Source organism: Eleutherodactylus coqui, chromosome 2 (genome assembly GCF_035609145.1).
Source record: "Eleutherodactylus coqui strain aEleCoq1 chromosome 2, aEleCoq1.hap1, whole genome shotgun sequence".
Lineage (NCBI taxonomy): Eukaryota > Metazoa > Chordata > Amphibia > Anura > Eleutherodactylidae > Eleutherodactylus > Eleutherodactylus coqui.
The window spans coordinates 317,668,041-317,684,826 of NC_089838.1; the positions used below are offsets into that span (position 1 = coordinate 317,668,041).

The following is a 16,786-nucleotide window of genomic DNA, read 5'->3' on the forward strand; positions in this document are numbered from 1 at the left end:
CTCATTAAAATCAGTTGTGGTAAATAGCGGTGTGTGTGTGAGAGGCCTTAAGGTCCCATTGAAAACCATGGGCGAGGCGTTCCTAGGGAACGCCAAAAATTGGAACGTGCCGCGATCATGTGAACAAGTCCATTCAAAAAATGGAGTTCATATTCGTGCGAGTTTAGTGCGTCTCGCTAGATTCTTGCTCTGAAATAGTACCGCAACTTACCATGGTGTGACACATGTGGCCTCGTAGTCCGAACCTTAAGACTGGGTTCACGCGGCTCCTGATGCTAGGATTAGCCAGCAAAGTGGACGAGCTTTTGGAAAAATCTTGTCCACACGCTGCGGCCAAACTGTGCGGAAACGGCCATGTGGCGCGAAAATTGAAGACGCAGCATATCCATTCTTTTTTTTCCGCAGTGGCCTCTCTTCTCTCTATGGGGAGAGATGACTGCGGTGGAAATGCAGGCGGCGAAGCTGCTTCAAAACCTGCAGCTGTGGTTTTCCAGCGGAATTCTCGCAGATTTTCGGTGCGGCAAATCCACGAGAATTCCGCAGCAAATCCGTCCCATGTGAACCAAGCCTAAAGGGGTTTTCCACGCAAGATACCTGCCCTCAGGATAGCGAAGCTGACAGGGGGCGCCGGATCAGCTGATCGTCCGGGGTCCTGAGTGGTGGTGGTCCCTGCCGATCAACTATTGATGACCCATCCTATAAGTCATCAATAGTATTCTGTTTGAAACCCCCTTTAAGGGCTCCCTCATTCAAGCATATGTGCATTTACGCGCACCACAGCCCTACGTTTTTGCGGAACAAACATTGCTTCCTTGCGCACGTATCGGCGTATTCTACATACTTTACCTGCGCACCAGGCTTGTTCATTGACATGACAACGAAGACACGTCGCTTGAAATGGCTAACGAGTTCCAGATGTGTTCTTTTCACAGCAGAATTACGCGGAGTATCACACATCTCCTAGCGTATTGTGCACGCATTTGCGCACTCCCATTGACTTCTATGGGGACCTTTGGTGCGCAAATGTGCAGTAAAGTAGAGCATGCTGCATTTGGGGTTTTTTGCACAGCCGAAATGCACATGCCAAATACGGAAATGTGAATGAACCCATTGAAATCAATTGGTTCTATTCTCTGAATATTGCGCATGTAAATTTTACGCGCGCAAATACGTCCATGTGAAGGAGCCCCAAAGGCATGTTCGCACAGCGGATTTTTGCTGTGGATGGGAAGTGGAATCTGTGCCAATTCCACGGCTAACCTGCATCCAGTTACCTTGTGTAGGAACCTCCGCCATAGTCTATATGGCGAAGGTTTTCTCAGCACACATATTTCAAAGAAGCGAAATGTTTCTTTTTGACAAAGAGAATCTTGGCCGTTCCACGAGGAATCTGCGTTGGGAATTCCGCCCATGTAGAAGGGCTAAGTTGGCCTGCAGATCAGCGCTCATACATTTGCGCCGTCTTGGCAGAAATCTGCAGCTCTGCTTCGGATTTCTGCAGCACTTTTGAGAGGCACAATGCATGCAGAAATATCCGGATCAGATTCTGCTGTGTGAACACCTCCTAACAGACCCTATTCGCAAACTGCGAAAAACATCGGCATTATCCGTCATGCAAATGATGCAAATTTTCACAGCAGATTTCTTTCATTGCAATAGAATAGTGAATAAGTAAAATCTGCACCAAAACCCACAAAAAGATGTGCAAATTTTTATATATAAATTTTCCAAACCATGTGAATGAAATCTCATTTCACACCAGCAGAGTAATAGTTAATAGTCGCAGCTGATCCCTACAGCGCAATTAGATGTAATTGATAAATCCCACCTGACCGCCCTATGGCCATTTAAATTTGTTGTGTTGTCAAGCTGGTGACCACAAGTATACGGTGCTGCACTTTGCACCAAGAGCTCACAATCACCAGACGCCGGTAAGGGCCATGGGTATATCAGTAATGTTATATGGCGCCGAGCGTGATGGCATCAGTGCAGATATGACTACTATGGAAATGACTTGAACTGTGCAGCACATTTGTATATGGAAATCTTGTAGATAATTACTGATAATTATGTGTTGGTTGCTGTATTGGTGTCACAAGTTCAAAATGGGTGTAACTGGTGGCATGTGTGCCCTAGATGCCAGGGAAGTACCAACAAGCCTTGCTTAGAGCAGATATATGTAGGTCAGGCTGCCTGTACATGGCAGAGCTGGATTTAGTATGTAGGCTCCACAGCAGATTCTGGCTCTGACCCTGCGTACCTGTTACTGCTGTACTGCGGACGCCGGTCATGCACAGTCCAGGTTCTTTGGCGTGGGTACCTGCGGCCTATCCGCAATGTCCATTGCAGATAGGCTGTTTGTCGGACGGCTTCCATTGACTTCAGTGGAAGCTGTCTGTGCAGAGTCCGCCCCTAAACAAAGCATGCCGTGATTTTCCTTTTCCCCAGCTTGTAGAAATCGCAATTAATTTCCGCACGTGTGAAGGAAAAAGCGAGTTTATATAGAATGCTTTGAACGCTATTTGCTGCGGATCCTTTGTGCGAACGCCAACCTGCAGCAAAAATCTGTTCGAGTGCAGCCAGCCTTAGGGTGCCAACCTGAGTGACTAAAAGATGAGCAGCAACCGTGGCTCAGTGAGGCCCAATGTCCATGGGCGGATCTGATTTGTGGAATCCCCAAATCAAGCCGCCCATAGGGAAGTATGGGCGTCCGCATATGAATTAAAGCATGCAGGTATGTTTTGCTGACCTCTTGGTCCGGAAAACAAACCCCTGCATGCTCCATTTCAGTGTGGTTCCTACATGGACGGCTTCCATTCAATTGCGGACGGCCCGCAGATTCCATGAAAAGCAGGAGTTTAAAAAAAACCAAAAAAAAAACCCTACTGCACGTGTGTCGGCGTTTTCGCATACATCTACAGTGAAGATAGAAGACCCGGACAGGTACGCAGTGTCCTCGGCCGCAGGCAGGGTCAGATCCCGCTGTGAGCTCTCACCCGTGGACATGAGGCCATAGGTATACTCTTTGGCCATTCTCTCGCAACATTCTTTACAGCATTTATCGCAGCGTTTGAAATGCTGCGCTAAACACCTAAAAATGCTTCCATTGATTTTAATGGGGCTTCTCAGTCCAGTGTTCGAAAGCAGCTGTCTGTTCCATTTTTGGCTTTTGAGCGTTTCTAGTCACCCTGCGCATGACCGTATGCATATGCTGCACAGGCATGCGCATTGCACTCGGAGCCACACGCGATCTCTTCCAGCAGACCAGTGTTACAATTACAAAATTGGTAAAATGCTGCGGGGGGGACCTGCAGAGTATTAACGATACGGCTGTGGACATAAGGCCTTACTGTACGTAGTAGCAAGCTCTATAGGTGTAGTTGGTAAATCCAGTATCTGAGGCAGTTTTATCAACATGTAGTAATGGGAGGATCAGAAGCCAGGTTACTGTAATATGTTACAGGGGTAATAAGGGGCTCAGGAGCCAGGTTCCTGTGATGAGATGTTACAGGGGTAATAAGAGGATCAGAAGCCGGGTTACTGTAATATGATGTTACAGGGGTAATAAGGGGCTCAGAAGCCAGGTTCCTGTGATGAGATGTTACAGGGGTAAAGCCTCATGTCCACGGGGAAAAGATTATTTTAAATCCGCAGCGTTTTTCCCACACGCAGATCCGTGCCCCATAGGGATGCATTGGACACCCGCAGGTAGTTAAATACCTGCGGATGTCATTTTTCCCTTCAGGCGTGGATCCGCGTGCGGGGAAAAAAACGTGACCTGCTCCATTTTAGTGTGGGTCTCCCGCGGGCTTCTATTGAAGCCTATGGAAGCCGTCCAGATCCGCAGAACACCCGTACCAGAATTAAAACTTACCTGTCCGGACGCTGCAGATCTTCCCTCTGTTGCGGCTGGATCTTCTTCCTTCGGCCCGGTGGATGTGCCTGGCGCATGCGCGCGGCACGCTGCCGGCGTACAGAGCACATGCGCTGGGCCAAAGAAAGAAGATCCGACCACGACTGAGGGAAGATCCGCAGCGTCTTGGACAGGTGAGTTTATTATTTTTCGCCTCATGTCCCCGGGAAAGGAGGAACCCGCTGTGGGATTCTGCATGGAGAATCCGCAGCAGGCCTGATTTTCCCCGTGGACATGAGGCCTAATAGGAGGCTCAGGAGCTGGGTTACTGTGATGAGATGTTGCAGAATAGGAGGCTCAGAAACTCTGTTACTATAATAAGAGGTTACAGGGTTAATAAAAGGCTGAGGAGCCGGGTTACTGTGATATGAGGTTACATGGGTAATAAGAGGATCAAGAGCCGGGTTACTGTAACAAGATGTCACAGGGGTAATAAGAGACTCAGGAGCCAGATTACTGTAACAAGATGTTACAGGGGTAATAAGAGGCTCAGGAGCTGGGTTACTGTAATATGGTACAGGGGCAATAAGAGGCTCAGGAGTCGGGTTACAGGGGTAATAAGAGGCTCAAGAACTGGGTTACTATAATAAGGGGCTGAGAAGCTGGCTAAGTGAGATGTTACTGGGGTAATAAGGGACTCAGGAGCCGGGTTACTATAATAAGATGTTACAGAGGGAATAAGAGGCTCAGGAGCCGGGTTACTGTAATATGATGTTACAGGGTAATAAGGGACTCAGGAGCCGGGTTACTATAATAAGATGTTACAGGGGGAATAAGAGGCTCAGGAGCCGGGTTACTATAATAAGATGTTACAGAGGGAATAAGAGGCTCAGGAGCCAGGTTACTGTAATAAGATGTTACAGGGGGAATAAGGAGCTCAGGAGCCAGATTACTGTAATAAGACGTTACAGGGGGAATAAGGAGCTCAGGAGCTAAGTCACTGAGATGCTACAGGGTAATAAGGTGGTCAGGAGCCTAGTCCCTACAAGATACTAAAGCTGACCATACGCATTAAATGTATATCGACTGAATCAGCTGTTTGCTGGATGACCAGCCGAACATCTAATGTGCATGGAGTCTCCTGACTCTTCCAACAACAGATATTGAAGAGAATCAGGCAGTTGGATTTCAGCCTTCCTGAGCGGAGTTATCTCCAGTCCGCCTCCACTCACTGGGACAACAGTCAGGTGCTTCAATGCCCAATAGTTGTCCCATGTAGAAGGGCTCTAAGAGGTGCTGCATGGATATCAGCTTTGTTACTAACCTAATTCTATGTCTTTGTGCACCTCCAGGGAGTATTAGGAATGATGCTTCGCTCATTGGGGATGTCAGAGAAAAGTATACGTGATTCTTTGGCAGAAAATGCAGACCTGAAGAAGCTCCATGAACAGCTGAGGAGAGAAGTGCGGACTATTCTCTGCAGACATGAAGGCACACTTGGCAGGGTCACTTCAGATGTAAGTTGGGCTGCAGTCTTCTCCGTGACTTCCAACTGTAAATTTAGATTAATCTTGTGTATTTTGTTCAGGATTCGACAGGAGGAACCAAGCGTTTTGGGGGTGGACGTACGAGGCCCAACCGTGCTGGAGATATGGGTTTAACAGGAAGCCTAAGGAAGCAGTGGAACAGCCTCAAGCAGCTGGTAGAGATACTGGAAGCCCGAGGTGAAGACGACTGGTGAAATAAAGTATTCTAGAGCAATGCTACCCATTCCATATGGAAGTGATTGGCACACTCTTGAAATTTGGGGCTGGGAAAAGATTTTTCCTGGTGCCAAATTCATACCACCCTTAACTTGGTGTAAAGAGTAGATGGTGAAGGTCACACATAAAAAGTAGATGACAAGATCTGCGGGCCACTAGTTAGCTGCTTTCATTTAACCTTCTCTACAGCAGCACAGTCCGATGTAACTCATGTGATTAGTGTGACTGACCATGAAAAGGAATTGACCCGGCTGACTAAGGAAGTGGAAGAGCTAAAAGAAGAGCTACGACAGAGCCGGGAGCTGATAAGTCAACAGCAGCAGCTATTACAGGTACATGGGGTGGATGGATGGCGTATACAGGCAGCTGGCATAGGGTTATTGGGGATGTGGGAGGATGGAAAGGTGGTTCTATAGGTGTGAAGATGGAAATGGGCTACAAGTGGTGAAAAGGACATGCATGAAATCTGAATGTTTAGTGATGAGGAGTACAGAAGCAATATGTAAAGAGAATATAGTAAAATGGGACAAATGTAAGTTGCTTCATTGCCTATATATACATTGTGTCAGCCCTTGGGAAGGGATAACTAGCACGGAAACCATTAGTAGAGCCTAGTTGGATACTCTCTGCTATGGTAAAAAGCATGGAAGGTTGGTTTTATCCATGTCTTGCACAGGACCAGCTGGTGCCTCAGCCCGGTGAAGGTCAGTCATCTCCTATGTGGGATGCCTACTTCTTGGAAGAACAGCTGAGATTACAACAAGACCGGGCGCTGTTTGCTGAGCAGAAGATGGCCTTTCAGGATGAACGGGAGAAGTTCACGGAGGCGGCCATCCGCCTTGGGAGAGAGGTAACTGCATGGAGGAGGTGCACTGCATCCCACAGGAATGTCAGACACTACTAGATGCAAACCCCAATTATTCTCACTTAAGGCACTTTCATACAGCTGATTTTGACTTGTTTTTCACAACAAATCCACTTAATGTCACGTGGTGTAATTAAAGATTAAGGCTTTCCAAGAGGGTCTTTACAGATGTTTGCAGATCACCTTCTCCATTATTCCTAGTCCCTAGGGGAGCAAAGCTCTGGCATCTTCATCTCTAAACCTTACTGACTCTTATGAAGGGGAAGTAACTATCCTGTCTTGAATGTTCTCCCATTGTGTGTAGGGAGTGTCTTCCCTTGTTACTGCTCTATCCCTCCATTGCTGAGAAATTCACAACATGACCAGTCAAGCCTTTACATTAACCAGTAAGTAATGTTTTACGCAGCGCCTTCAGTTTAAGGCTGATCAGGCACTTTTCATGAAGCAGCAATTTCTGAATATGACGCCCGGTCTAGGGACTCCACCTTGGAAGAAGACTCCACCGTGGTCTGCACTCGGTAAGTACTTGTTCTCTTCTCTATAGCCCTGAAGCTTGCCAGAGTGCCAACAACCTGTATGTGGCCTGGCAGGGTTAGATAAATTCTCTAACTCTGGGTACTTTGGAGGGCGTTCTGTGCTCCAAATAAGACAACATTCAGACAGCCATTTCAGATTATGTGCCGACCATTTATTAAAGGGACACTCCAGTGTTTTGTTTGTTTTAATGATTCATCATGGGATAATGTGAAGGTGAAACCAAAATCTTTCAGTATCAAGATGGGTGCTGATAAGGGGGCTATGCTGCATGGAAGTAGCTGGAATACACAGAGGAGAGACATCCAGAATGACAAGCAGTCAGCTGAGGGGAGCAGGGATGGAAAAATGTGTTTTTGCTATAGTAGCCCTTTAAAAAAAAAAAAAAAAAAAATTGGAGAAAGTCAATGATAGATGGCACTATGGCTATGCAGAACACACCCCAAATGTTCACTATTTTAGCACTGCTAGTTGAGAAATGGTTATTGCTTCATAGTATTTGATGATGCTAGGTCTTTTTACAGTTAACTTACACACGAAGATCGTTCAAAAGATAGGTTTTGAGTGATGGTTTTGCATAAACTGCTTATGGACACTAATGTTCATTAGCAGCTTGTCACCTTCATTTGCATGTAAATGAGCCTCTAGGAGCTCTATGCAGAGAACAGCTGCTGAATACAATGTAATCAGCAGCTCCTATGGAGAATACAGCACCATGGACAGCAAACACCGCATGCGGTCTGTTATCTTCTCTGTCTGAATAGATTTTATGCTTGCCTAAAAATCATCATTCAGCCGAAGAGTGAAAAATGGGAGCGAATTGAGCTATAATCTTAGCGTGTAAATGGGCCTTAAAGGAAAACCTACCCCCATTGAAAAGGAAATGAGCTCTGTAGGGCAGACTAGTAATTGGAAATGATATAGTACTAGTGTTTCTGGTGGCACAATGCACAGCACTGCTGCATGTACATCACATACAGCTCTGCTACATACATTCTTCATACAACAGGGATGAAAAGCAGCAGAGCAGAGTCCTGCACACACTGCTAACCCCTCCCCCCCCCCCCCCCCCCCCTGGTTATGTGGCCCCAGACTTCTCCCACACAGGTGACTGATATCATGACAGGTCCTGTAAGCACATGGCTTCTGTAGGTGTTCGTTAGTATTCAATCCCCTACAAACCCCAGAGGCCTCAGTTGCTATGGAATACCAACACCAACCAGACAGCAGCCGTGTGCTTACAGAACCTTTGTCAGTCATGTGATCAGGGTCGTAGCATGTAACTCACTCGGGATGAAGGACCTTTGACATCACCGTTGTGATCAGGAGCAGAGCATGTAACTCACTCTGTTCAGCCCCTGATCATCCTGAGTGAGTTACATGCTCTGTCCCTAATCACGTGACAGTGAAGTCATCACAGGTCCTTCCTCCAGAGGTCATCCAGAGTGAGTGAGTTATGCATCCCCCTATGCATAGATCTATATTACTCACCAAATCCACACTATTCACAACCTGATTGGTTGTTTGGATTTACTTATTCAGTGATTGGTTATTTTGGTTTGGCTGATTCGTGGTGATTGGTTATTTAGGTTGGCTCGTGTAGAAGTGGGGAGTAAAAGGCTAATATGCATCCCCCTACAAACACCTGCGGCCTCAGTTGCTATGGAATAGGACCTGTGATGTCACCATGTGATCAGGGAAGGAGCATGTAACTCACTCACGGACGGACAAGTGGTCATTACTATTTTGACAAGACTGTCAAGAAGATTGATGGTTGCAATGATCAGTTGTAAGCCCCGATAGAGGCAAAATCAATAAGTAGAGCATGTAGATTAGGAAGAGTAGTAAGGGGTTGAGAAAGCAAGAAGTGGTGGATCTGCAAAAAGACAATGTTTATTATGGATGACTGACATCTCAATCCTGTGCACAATCGCATTCTGATGTATTATGGCAAAGATAAAATAAATAAAATTGGAGAGTGGGCAACCTTGGTATTTACCCCATGCAATAGAGAAATACGGTGACTGAAAAGCCACATAATGGAGACAGAAGTAAAGGGCGTTCACCCAAGAGGAAAAAGTGACCCCAAAAACAAATCTCATTGAGTCCAAAGAGATGGCACTGAATGCTTTGTGAATATATAATGATCGACCATAGAGGCACGTTGCCTGGATTTTGCAGTATGGGCTAGTGTAATAGCCCTATATATACAGTCACTTGTCTGTCTACCTGGGACAAATTCAGCCTGATCACTATGGAAAATTACCCCGAAAAGGCGATTTGTCAGATGCCAGGATTTTTAAATCTGTTTGGCAAAGATATTGGTCTGTAGTTGGATATATCCACAGTATCTTTGTTGGGTTTTGGAATCATGGTCACATGAGCTTCTATAGATTGATGATTTAATTTATAGCCACTATGTAGCTCATTAAGGAGGTTCGTTAAGTGTGCGGTGGAAACTTTTATAATGGAGCAGGAAAAAGCCATCTGGCCCAGGAGTTTTTGAGGTCTTTAATGGTCCGTTGAACCTCTGAAGTGGAGATGTTGGCCTACAACCTAGTCAGATCGGCAGGTGTTGTACCCAGAAAGGACAACTGGGCAAACAGTTTCACCTTTAAGGAATCGAACGGGGGGTGGAGCAGAGCACAGTTGAGACAAAGGTCTGGAAGTGAGATGTAACTTTTTGTGGGTAAGCAGTAATTTACCATATTTTTATTGACAGGCCAATAGGGTTCCTGGCATTAGTCTGAACTCTGGGCCAATCAACTGATAATGTATATCCTATCCATAGCTGCGGACACCCCTGCAAAAACTTCCAGTAACTCTAAACAGCAGTTTACGCCCTCTCGATCCCTTGGGAGAAATCGGCGCAAAGGTTTAACTTCTGCAGATCCTATGACCCCAAGCACAGAAGAGCTGTACAGAATCCTGAGGCTGGCGCCTCCCAGCAGGTAACAAGATGAACAGCACATCATAGTTGCATAGAAGTTCAAATGAAAAAAATCCTTCCTAGTCTTATCAATGGAAGCAATTCAATGACAATTTTTGTAAATTGTTTTCTACCATATGGTGGTAAGTTCCTAGTCTCATCTGTGTCTCCATGGTTGCAGACTACAAACAATGCATGTAGTCTGATGCTGTAGTGATCCCACTAAAACATTGCTCACACACATGCTAAAAACCCCCATAGAGACCACCTATTTGCTACTTTGTATCAAAAGGTACACAATGCTGGAGAAGACCAGACTGATGGCTGTAGCACACCCTCAGGACAAGAGGGAGATTCCTTCTCTTTGCTACCATATTTGGCTCACAGGAGATCTCTATTCCTATATCTATTTACCTATCTAATGTTTCCCAGGTCCATGATGTCTTGTAGATATGACAGCAGCAGCAGTCAACTAGACATGGAGTCGGAGGATAATAGCCAGAGATGGAGTGACAGCTTGTCGCCGACCAGTGAGTGTAAGTAGCTTTCAGTTCTATTTCTTTCACATAACTGCTACCATACTGCCCCCTATGTACAAGAATATAACTACTATAATACTGCCCCCTATGTACAAGAAGGTACTTGTGCAATATGTCTCCACTGGATGTATGGGTGGAGACATGGGTTGGCCGGCCTGAGTTAGAGGGTATGCCTAGGTGATGGGCACAGCTGTGGATTTGCTGCCGCACATTCACCTCCCCAGAAAAGCATGTACCGCCCATATCCCTGCCAGACTCCAATCTCTGTTCCTGTCCCCCCGCCGTGCTCACACATCTCCCCGCCAGACTGCCATGTCAGCTCCTGCCCCCCCTACTGCCGCAGCAGCTGGCTCCACTCCCGTCCATCGCTGGCACTGCCGCTGCTGCTGCCACCAGCCCCGCTGTCACCGTGCGCCGCTGGCAAACCCGCTCTCACCGTCCATGTGCTGCAGCAGCAGTCCCTGCTGTCACTGTCATCACTGCTCTCCCTGCTGCTGTTTGCAGGAGCATGGAGCCGCTGCCGAGACAGACACTGACGGGAGGACGGCCAGTACCTGACATGTGTACTGTACTCTCTGCAGAGAGCAAGGGCACCCACAGTCTGTTTGTCATAGTATCTGCATGTAGTACTCCAGCTGCGGCAGGCAACCTACATCTGGGGGCTTGACCTGTCACTAAACCCAGACAACCCATGTCTCCACCCATAGTTCCTGTGGAGACATATTGCATATGTACCGTACAAGACTAAGTACTAGAATACTACCCCCTATGTACAAGAATATACCTACTAGAATACTGCCCCTGTGTACAGGAATGCAACTACCATAATACTATTTACAACAATCTATAAACATATGCCTGATTTTTCAATGTGTTTTTGATTTTAAATCTTAGTTTGTCTTCCCTTTTTAGCTCCAGAGTTACAGCCCCTTCCTGAATACGTGATTCCATTCAAACTGAGCATGACGCCTTATCTTCGCCCCAGGCCTACCCCAGTAAACTTGCCTTACAGCAATGTGGAGCCTCGCTCACCCAGTACTGCAGAGCTCTTCAGAGCATTGCACCTTACTCCCGCTGAAAGGTAAGAAGTTAGAAGAACCTTGAATATTTTGTGCTACAGGTTTGTACATCTTTTGAGAATGTCATATGATCAGTGTTCCATGATTTTAGACCTCCACTGACTGTTGGAATGTCCTTTAACTAAAAGATTTATATTTTGATCTTGTAGCATGCCTTCAGGAAAAAGAGGATATGGGGATGAATTAAGAAGGTCCATCCTTCATCACTCTCACCGTAGAGCCAGTCTCTCCAAGGCTGCGGAGTCTCCTTGTTGTACTGAGAATGTTACTAGAAGCAAGGAAGCGGCACAGAGTCCTTATGAGTTGGCCAGAGCAGACTGTGAGGTGGATTCCCTGTCTCCAAATCACGACAAACAGACCCCTGGAGAAGCAGATGCTCCTGATGGAGAAATGCCATTCTCTCCTATAGACAGCTCTGAATGTTTTGACAATGACTCTCTATATAAAGTGAGTCCTCTTCACAACACGACCCATGATCACTATGAAGAGAATGTGCCACAGCTTAGGGTTGATTCCCACTATTGTTATCAAGACACTGATCAAAACTTACAGCAATGTCAAGAGCTGGATGAAGAGAAATCTGCCAACCGGGTAGGTCCTAAGATCATCCACAAAAGTAGGCCAAAAGAGACCCTGCATGACAAGAACCACAGTAAGAGCAGATCTCGGGAGACCCTTCATCCTCAGGATGCATGTAGAAGCACAAGTTCTTGCAGAAGCAGATCACAAGAGAGACTACCCTCTAGAGACCAATGCAAAAGTAGATCGAAGGAAGACCTTTACTGTGGAAGCTGCCCTTGCCACCAAGCCAAGGAAGCCCTTTATTTTGAAGGTGACTGTACCATCAGAAGAAATGAGGCAACGCCTCACAGTGCATTCAAGAGGAGAAGGTCCTTGGACTCTCTCCATCACAAACATGGCTTCAGGACGCAGGCAAGAGAGTGCCATTCTCTCCATAGAAGGTCTTCTCGTCAGCGCAGAGACTCCTTGTACACCTCAGGCCCAGGACGTTCACCCCTCCATTTCCATCACTCCTGCTCATCTGCTCAAAATGGTGCCATATATTCAGAAGTCCAAGATATGGCAGCAAATCTTTGTGCTGACATGTTGAAGCAATTTATGGATTGCCCCTTCTGAACTGGGGGAGGAGTTCTAAACTTTGAGATGGGGGGGAAAGGACTTGATCACCTTGTATTATAAAATTAACCCTTTTATTTTTAAAGGCTTTTTACCATTCTTGTTGGTCCTAGATAATCACTTTTGGGTTTAGGACTCCTTGACTTATAAAGCACTTGGTGGTTTCTGAACATTAGACCTGGCAGAAGAACTACATCTGTGATGGCCAGCAACTAGGAGCCCGCTGAAGCCATGATGGAAGAGTGGCCACCAGCTCTTATGAATGATTAAACCTATAAATCCTCCTGTATGCCAACAGGAGGACACTGCATGTGTGATCATCTTACGATGCAAACTGGTGCGGGAGCCTGTTGATTCTAGACCTCCTGTTGTAGTTCTTTAGGGGAATTATGGGTATGACAGACTGCACATATCTTGTATTTTGTGTTTTTTGCGCACTGATCACCTTTTTGCACCTAGATATTTCATATCAATATACACAATTGGTTTTATCTTGTATGGAAATAAAATGAACATTTTCTGCCATGGGCAATACCATACTCTGTTCTTGCATCTGTAACTACACCTTCTGTGCAATCATTGGGCAATGGGGCCTAGGAGAACCTCAGTTAGGCACTACTCCTTAGCAGGAATTTGGTGAATTGCCCCATTTCAGTTAGAGGAGAAAATGATCATGCTCAGTCCCATAAGAGTGAGTGATTATAAATCCTATCTAATAGTGGGGAGTAGCGATACATAAGGCGGAACAATGGGAGAGGAGAGCGGTTTATTAGGCATGTTCACATGGGGCAGAATGTCTGCAGTGTATGCCTCTGGCCACCCTCCCCAGCTGGTAGCCACTCTGTTTGTTAGCGAGATACCCCATCCTTCATCTTGATCGCCCCCCCTTCATTGCACTTCAGAATCCCATGGCATTGCAGACTGGCACAGGTCAGCGTTCCCTTTTGTGGACCAGCACCGTGCTCATCTGCACCAGCCAGTGGTACCATGAGATCTTGAAGCGCAGTGTGGATGGAGGGGGGGGGAGCTGAAGACAGGCGAGCCCGTCTGGCCCACCCACCAGACCGGTGTGTGTTTTACATATGACACAGAAAATCTTAGACCAATTACTCTGGTCTAGTTTTATGAACATTACAAGCGGTAGGACTGGAGAGAACACAACGTATACGTTCCAGCGCTGCACTTGAATTACATCAAACATCTGACAGGTTCCCTTTTAATACTAGACTGTGAAATGTCCATAATCCGGTATACTTTAGGACATTGGGTTCTAATGGCAACTGATGGTATCCTGCATTGGGATTATCATGTGACTTAAAGGGTTTGTTCGGTTTAGTGGATAAAATAAGTTTTCACTCGTCCACTGGACTACTGGGACCCATGACCTCCTTATTTTACAATGAAGGGTGAATTCTGCTTATCTCTAATGTAGATGTGAATGGGCCACCAGTGGTCACGGCTTTACTTGTTTCAATGGGGCTTACTAAAATAGCTGAGCAATGCTCTGCTCTCTGCCTGCCCCCCTGGAAATGAATTGAGCTGTGCCCACACATTTACATTAATAGTAGGCCAAATCCACCCTGCATTGTGAAACGATAGGAGTGTGGTGCACAGGTCCCCTATTTGGATCGGTGGTGGGGTGAAAACACCTGATTTCATCCACTTATCAGACAACCCCTTTAATGTTGCCATAATGTAAGTGTCAGACAATAACAGATTTCAGCTGTAAGGTTAATTACCTTTACAGTGGTGTATATTGTCTTGAGCTTTGGTGCTCTGCATCCTTTTTGGCTTTTGCCAATTGTCATAGGAATCAATGGGATTTTAGGCACATGCAGAAAACCAAGGGCCTATTATGTGATCAGTTGGGGGTCCCAGCTCGTAGATCCCCCTCACTGATGGGACAGGAAAAAAAAAAATCCAGATGCCTAGTAGTACATGACTGACCCAAAGCACAACCACGACTAGAGCTCTATGCTCCAGTGAAACGCTATACAGGGTGTGTGTTCTCTGCATCCTCACCAGGAAATGTCATGCTGCTGGTGGAATAAGGCAACCAACGCTTATTAGTACCTTGTGGTAATGATCAGTTATCCACATACTATGTGGCCTTTAAGTATATGATGCTCTATGTGGGGACCTTCAGGACTCCCTACACTCTATCAGTGGAAGTCTGCAGGGCCAGTCCACCATTGCTCCAATAGTTATCTCTGGAGATGAGCGAACGTACTCGGCCATGCCCCTTTCACTCGAGCACCACGATTTTCGAGTACTTCTCTACTCGGGTGAAAAGATTCGGGGGGGGGGGGGGGTGCCGTGGGTGAGTTGCAGAGGAGTGGGGGGCAGTGTTGGAGAGAGAGCGCCTCCCCCACGCCATCCCCAGCGCCCCTTGAATCTTTGCACCCGAGTAGCCAGGTACTCGAAAATAGCAATGCTTGATCGGGTAATTACTCGAAACGAGTACGTTCGCTCATCTCTAGTTGTCTCCTATCCTGTGCACACTGACCCCAATATGGCTGCACGAATAAAGCTTTAGGCAGTTGTGTGCTACAGATGGGACTACAGCGTAAACCTAGAGAGACGAATCTCATCATCCCCAATGCATGTAGATGGTTGCACCTATAGTCTCTCTGAAGAGGTGCATAGCATTTTCCAGAATGGATCCAGAAGAGCTGTTTACTTTTGCTATGCAGGCTAAAGTGGCCTATATGTAAACCCTCTTTCAGCCACCAAGTTTGTGATGTACCTACCTTGATCTGGTTTGGGCAATGTGCCAGTGTAGGTCTGAAATACCATGTTTTAGGATAAACATACTGTACTTTGAAGTTTTACTCTGAATGTTACGCTGCCATCCAGAATTGGACCACATCAGCCCCTCCTCTCACATCCAGAGAAGTGATTCTCAACTAGGGAGCTGTTGGCCTCGGGTCAGGCAGCATTGCTGGGGCTACAATGGGGGTCACCATTCCTACTGGGGCCTATGAGTCACTATTAGGGCTTGTTCACACGGCTGTAAGAACATTCTGGTAGTGCAACTATGCTTCATATTTGTGTGACCAAAAATCGCTTACCCCTGTGTTTTTTGGTCATGCTACTGTTCTGTGCACCAAAACATTGCATATTTGCACATGCAGACTAGGCTATTGAAATTGTATGCAAAGATGCAGTCAAGTAGGTGTCCTGCAACCTCAGTGGCTTATTGCAGTGTGTGATATACACCAAAATGGGTTATGCCACATACAATACACTCGCGTGAGCAAACCCCTTCAAATTAGTGCATTTAATTCCGTGCCTATTACGGCTGCAATTACAAGCACAGGTCCTATTGATTTCAATGAGAGATGCTCCTACGATGATGAATGCCAGCCACAACACAAGGCTCAAAGAGCTTCCGCTCACACACCAGTATATATGGACAGGCATGGCCTGGAAAACCCCTCTATGCTGGCTGAGTACAGGGTAGATTCGCTGTGGCATTCCATTTAAATGACCAGCAAAGTGGATGAAGTTTGTAAAATCTCACCCACAAGCCCATGGACATCAACACGTGGTGCAGAATTTAATGCTGTAGAATGTCAATTTTAGGACCATTTCTGCTATGGAATTTACCTCTTAATGAGGGGATGAATTCTGTACAAAAATACACACAACCTGCATCAAGACTTTCCGCTGCTGCTCTGCCATTCCACCCCTGTGGAAATGGTGCAGATTTTCTGCAGCATTTCCACAAAAGAATCAAAATGAGCAGCTGATTTCAGAAGACACCACGCACCCCTTCACCTCCGAAGTCTTTGTGCTGTCATCGCCAACTTCACCAGGCAGCCAGCGGCCTCTAGTGAGCGCTACTGGTCAGGTGATACAGAAGTGGCCACCGGCACTGCGCTCACTATAGTCCACCAGGTGGCCGGAATATCAGAGGTAAAAATATACAATGTGATTGTGTCACACCCCTTTCGGTAGAAGTGCCCCAAGGCAGAAAAGGTTGGGAAAGACTGATCTATGGTGACAGCTCTGTACCCCTGCTTGTGTGTAGACCACTATCACAAAAAGCTATTCGGGTGGGGAGAGCACGAAAACGCTGCCCCCA

At 46.4% G+C, this 16,786-nt stretch overlaps 1 protein-coding gene across 1 annotated transcript; it reads left to right on the forward strand.

Annotated features, from left to right (window-relative positions):
* The first annotated feature begins 5,215 nt into the window (after window positions 1-5,215).
* On the forward strand, window positions 5,216-13,203 carry LOC136612947 (uncharacterized). The gene is made up of 9 exons (XM_066593718.1): window positions 5,216-5,370; window positions 5,442-5,577; window positions 5,806-5,948; window positions 6,293-6,466; window positions 6,888-6,999; window positions 9,807-9,966; window positions 10,377-10,480; window positions 11,396-11,564; window positions 11,712-13,203. Exons 1-9 carry the CDS (start codon window positions 5,218-5,220, stop codon window positions 12,697-12,699), a joined length of 2,139 nt encoding a protein of 712 aa, XP_066449815.1. The 5' UTR covers window positions 5,216-5,217; the 3' UTR covers window positions 12,700-13,203.
* The last annotated feature ends 3,583 nt before the right edge of the window (window positions 13,204-16,786 follow it).